The 6,000-nt window shown below is 33.3% G+C and overlaps 1 protein-coding gene across 1 annotated transcript in view; it reads left to right on the forward strand.

Moving 5' to 3' along the window:
• LOC106786551 (iroquois-class homeodomain protein IRX-6-like) overlaps positions 1 to 5,063 on the forward strand; it is a 55,163-nt gene extending 50,100 nt beyond the window's left edge. Inside the window, exons 4-5 of the mRNA XM_014748055.1 lie at positions 1,791 to 2,095; positions 2,670 to 5,063. Of these exons, the coding sequence (XP_014603541.1) occupies positions 1,791 to 2,095; positions 2,670 to 3,640 (1,276 nt within the window). The 3' untranslated portion in view covers positions 3,641 to 5,063. The remainder of the gene's footprint in view (positions 1 to 1,790; positions 2,096 to 2,669) is intronic.
• Positions 5,064 to 6,000: the final 937 nt, after the last annotated feature.

The following is a 6,000-nucleotide window of genomic DNA, read 5'->3' on the forward strand; positions in this document are numbered from 1 at the left end:
GCATCTGAAGAGGTTGGGAAGGTCTCCCCGACGCTGGAAAATTTAATTTCGATCCCGTCGATTCAGCAGTTATACCAAAGTTTAATCTTTGATAAGGGTTAGTCTTTTAGTAATGGGATCCCAGAGGGTCGGTCTCTCCGGATGGACTGGGTGAGGCAGACGACTAAAGCAAAAGAGACCCAAAAAAAAACCCCATAGAATGAGACAGATATAAAGCAAGAGAAAGAAAGAACGAGTGAGAGTGAGAGAGATAGATAGAGATAGAGAGAGAGAGAGAGAGTTAGTGGAAAAAAAAAAGGAGAAAGGGAAAAGGACAGAGGACACCTCTTCTTCTCCTTTTTTAAGATGGAAAGGAAAGAGCTTAAACCGTTAGATAGAGATCTGCTCTTTGGATGAAAGTAGTACCTTCCCGCTTATAGCTCTATCTATCTATCTCTATCTCTCTCACTCTCCTACTCCTTCTCTTTCTCTTCAATTCACTTTATTCAGGTCTCCTCTTCTAACCAAGGACCTCAGGATTCAGACTTGACTTTTATAACGCTCGCGAAGGCGTAACGAGCCTCACGATTGGATAAGTTTTCCCGACACACGAGCTTCCGCGGTGATTCCAGAACTACTCCTATTTCTATTTTTTCTTTTTTCTTTTTTTTTTTTATTCATCTTCTCCTACCCAACGGTAGTCTTTATACCCTTTTTTTCTCCACCTTGGTGTATTCCAGACCCGCTTGTATCCGGGTCACGCGCATCCTTCAGACGATGAAGACGCTTAATGATCGGATAGCTTAATAAACGGATAACTCGTACGATCGTAACCACGTTCCAATTAAGGAACAACCCAAGGAGAGGAGAAGAGGGAGGAGGAGGTGGTGGTGGTGGTGGAGGTAAAAGGAAGAATGGAGTTTTGTTGTTTTATTTTACGATATAATAACTTCATCTGGTTTGGTTTAGGTCGAACCTCTGGTTGACTTAATTCGTTCTTAGGTGGCTAATTAGTTGAGTTATTTGTTGGAATTTCTAATGGGTTTTCGATTTTATTTGATCAAAAGTGATTTGGATTATAGGATTGATAGATTGTTAGATGTTTGTTGGTATTTAAGGATGATTTAGTTGTTATTTGGAGTACTTTAAGTATTTTTAATATATTCTATATTGAATTTTAGGATATTACTTGAATTATATCTATTTTTTAGGTAGGTATTAGGAATAGGAAATATAAAATGGTAGATTAAAGATATATCTTTTATAAATTTGAATTACATTTGTTGATGCAAAGAATAATTATTGATAATTTATGTTGTCCCAGTGATTTGGGTATCTGTATATTTTGTTATAACAAAATATTAATCAAGTATATCTTATCTGTTGAGTACTTGGAATATTTGGAAATATAACTGGATAAATAAGAAATACTATTTTTATTAATTTTAAGAGTTATACATTACATTGCACAAATTATGGATCATAACATCTACTGTTAAAACATTGTTCATACCTGCATAACAAATTTTAGAATATCTAAATGAAATATATCAGATTATTTAACCCCGAGAAAATTCCAAATTAAATTGTTTAATTGAAAATATAATTTACGTGGAATATTTAAAATATCTCTCAATAACACAATAAAAAAAATTAAAAAATAAACCCTATTACAATTTTAAATTAACCAAATAAAATGTACTCGACAATAATCCTTTGATATAAACCTTTCCACATAAAAAAATAAATCCAAAAGGTCAAGAGAACAAAAGATTTAATATACATACTTTGTTCTGTTTTTATTGTTAAAGTTATGCCGTTGATTTGAACGGTCAAAGGCGGAAAAATGCAACGAGAGAAACTACGAGTACGTTGAAAGCTTGGCTCAACGAACATAAGAAAAATCCTTACCCGACTAAGGGTGAGAAGATTATGTTGGCTATTATTACGAAGATGACGTTAACGCAAGTATCAACGTGGTTCGCGAATGCACGAAGGAGATTGAAAAAGGAAAATAAAATGACGTGGGAACCACGTAACAGAGTAGAAGATGAGGATAACAATAACGAGGATGACGATAGCGGTAGGAAGAGTGTCGATGAAAAGGATCGTCTCGGTGAGTTCTACTTATGTTACGCGCGAGTTTTATTAAGTCTATCAAAAAGTTCTGCATTGCATGTGAGCTTTTATAACTTTCAAGGACATGTCATTTCAGGTTCACATCGAAAAAGTTCAAATTTGTTAACTTTTTAACATACAAAACGATATCATACGAATGATATTTTTCTTTTGTAAATATTTTACATAACTCTGTTATTTAATTATTTAATAATTTTATTTATTTATTAAATTCTAATTATTAATTTTTTTCTGTCCAATTGAACCAAATGAAATATTTTGTTGATAAATGGAATTATTTATCATATTATAAATGGCAAACTTCTAATTAACTAACCTAACCTAAAAATGCCTAATTTCAAGATTCAAGTAATTTGATTTTCTGTCATGAAGTATAAAAATATAATAAAACAATTTTAACTTTAAGAGAGAGAGAGAGAGAGAAAGAACCCGCAAAGTTATCAGAACTTTTCGGTAGACCTGATTCCTTACCAATGAACCCAACAATAAAGAAACAAAAATAATATTAGGAAAACATTAGCATAAAGGACGGCTTATTCGTTAAATTACAGATTCAAAAGATTCGGGTACGGGTTCAAGCGAGGATGGTGAACGGCCAGCTCACAGATTGGACTTATTGCATGGTACAAGTGGTGGTCCAGCTGGTGCACAGGGTAGAACGGAGAGTGAATGGAGTGAGTCCCGTGCTGACAGTGGTCCGGATAGTCCGGAATGTCTGTACGATCAACGAGAACCAAGGCATCCTTTGCAACTTCAGCATCCAGCGTATTTAACATCAAGTCATAATCGATTACTTCGTCATCCATCACCTGAAAGTACGTCACCGAGTGCTCATCACCATTTACCACCAAGTACGAGTGCACCCTCGACGGGTAATCCAGTTACAACGAAACCAAGGATTTGGTCGCTGGCAGACATGGCAAGTAAGGATGGTGAACAGCAGAGTCCGAATCCAACGACGATGACGGGTTTGACGTCACCTTATGGTGGAGCGGGTGGGGGAGTTGGAGGAGGAGGTGGAGGTGGCGGGGGTGGCGGAGGAGGTGGTGGATCTGGAGGTGGACCTGGAAAATTAGTGAGTCCATTGGCAAACCGTTTACGACCTCATCATCATCCGTTACACCCAGTTATGCATCCGGGAACTCAATTCGTAAGGCCTCACCCAGACTTTTACCGAAACTTCTATGGGGCATCGCACCTTGGTTCTGGAGACATGTCCTTGCTCGAGAGTTATTCGAGAACACTGGGTGGTTTAGGAGGTGTCATGCCACCATCAACAGCTCCAAGTATATTAACATCATCCTCCTCGTCAATAACTGGCGCTGGTAACGCCAAACCTTTTTCCATCAATGGGGAAGCTACCGGTGTTATTACAGGACCAACAGTTATGCTTACAACAGCATCATCCGGTTTATCACCTTCGTCATCATCGACGGCATCATCGGGTGGTTCGGATCATTCACCTCATCCATCCGGTCCCATACCACCAAGTCAAGAACTCAAATCTCCTGGACGTGTGTGATTCGACGTCTAAGTAGGTGTGTCAAATCTTTGATTAACGAACGAACAGACAAACAACTCTAAAATAACGATTACAAAATTATAATATGAAAGAAATAACATAATAACAAAGTAAGACTTTTAAATGGTCGCTAAAATTTTGTTCTTTAGCGACAAACGTGTGCTGTGCTCTGGTGTGTCCGACAATAATGACAGACTACAATCTTGTAATTAGTGTACAGTGAACGACATTGGAGTATAACTCTTAACATCGGCAACCCTTTTTATCCTGCTTTGAACAGTCCTAATCCCTAATTCCTTATTCCCGATCCTAAATCCTTGACCTGTTCAAATTCGGTTGTGTTTGATCAACGAGAAATAGTAGTCCTGATATATCCGTAAAGAAAATACGGTAAATCATGGTAAAACTATCCTAGTACTGACTTGATAGTAAAACATTATATATAAATATTATATATATATATATAAATATATAAATATACATAAACATATGACGATAATATTATTATTTATGCGTTTGTAAATAGTAGAGATGGCCTAGTAGAGAGCGTCCGGCCAGTGTATGTATTGTATGTAGAGTAGGTACACACAATTATTATTATTATTATTATTATTTCATATTAATATTATTATTAATATTATTATTTTTAATATTATTATAATATCACAGCGGAGAGAGATCATATTATTCGTAACGATGATCATTCTCATCTTTAAAATCATCTTCACCGTCATCACAATCGTCATCGTCATTTATTATTATTATTATTATTATTATGAATTATTATTATGAATTATTATTATTATTATTATGATTAATTATTATTGTTATCGCAATGTTTATATCATCTATTCGCGTCGGCTCGGTCGATCGTGACGAGGTATGGATTCCGTTCGCGATTTTTTTTCTCAACATTGAGATCACCATTACGCCCTTTTTATTACGTATATATGATAAAAAAAAATAAATAAATAAATAAAAAAAAGAAATAAAGTTAATATTTCGAAATGAGAAAAAAAAGAAAAAGAAAAAAAAAGAAGACAAATAAAGTGGCAGAGTAAAATGAAAGGAATGGTCGAATTGTGGTGGTTCGTAATGGAAAGGGGGTGTAATGGTTGTTGAAAATAAATAAATATAAAAAAAGAAAAGTATGAAAAATAAAAAAAAGAAAACATATCGTGTCATGTCGAGAGCGAACGATTGCCATCACCTTTTAGTCATTCGTGTCAACAAAATTTCACGCGGCTCACAACCCGGTGCCACATTGGCAGCCAACGAGAGCGCAGACTGTGTCTTTTCGCAATAAATGAATCATTACGAAAAAAGTAAAAAAACAAAAAAAAACAAATTGAGAGAGATGTATTCACTCGATATTTCTAATTCATCAACAACTTGTCATAATTCCACTTCCTCTGATTTTTTTTTTTATCCTATAACCTCTCTATTTATTAATAGAAATTTTTATCAAGATGCGATGGGTAAGTCGAATATTATTTTTTTTTCAACGAATTTTATTTAATTAGATTTAAACAATGTGTTTCGATGATTAAATAAAAATAGACAAATATTTCGAAGAAAATTGGAATATTTTATACGAATAATTTTTCTAAAAAAATCAAAAAATAATTAATAATATTTGATTAAAAAATTGATATAACAAAAAATATTATTATAATTAAAGAAAAAAATGAAAAATAATGGACAAAATAAATCTGTAATGGATAAAATAATTCAAACATTTGTCGAAAATTATATTTTAAATTAAACAAACGATTATAATAATAATAATGAAAACAAATAATTATTGAAATAATAAGAATTTTTAAAGAGAGTAGATATATAAATGTATTGTTTGAAATATTATATTTTAAACAAAGATTATTTATAAAAATAATTTGAACAAATTCTAATAAGAAAAGAAACAAAAAATCCACAATTAAGAAATAAAATAAATAAGAGAAACTAACAAAAATGACGGATACTATTATCCCATTCGAAAGACGATATCACAAAAGAAAAAAAAAAAGAAAAAACATTTTACAATCGATGAACAAAAGCAATTGTCTCAAAAAAAAATCATTTTTGCAACACTAACAATAAAAAAAAAAAGAAAAATATCTTAATAACAATAAATACACGATATCATTATACGATAACATTATACTGTTCAAAGAGACAAGGCGCCAGTATATCGTAAGAAAAATAAAACAATTCTTTAAGAGAAAGAGAGAGAGAGAGAGAGAGAGAGAGGAAGAGAAAATAAGAGAGGAAAAGAAAAGGAAAGGGATAGGAAAGGAAAGAGGTCTCCGTTTTACGGTTTACAGGTCCCCATGATATCTCTCTCTCTCTTTCTATCTCTC

Source organism: Polistes canadensis, unplaced genomic scaffold (assembly GCF_001313835.1).
Source record: "Polistes canadensis isolate GaletaPanama2010 unplaced genomic scaffold, ASM131383v1 scaffold_76, whole genome shotgun sequence".
Taxonomy (NCBI): Eukaryota; Metazoa; Arthropoda; class Insecta; order Hymenoptera; family Vespidae; genus Polistes; species Polistes canadensis.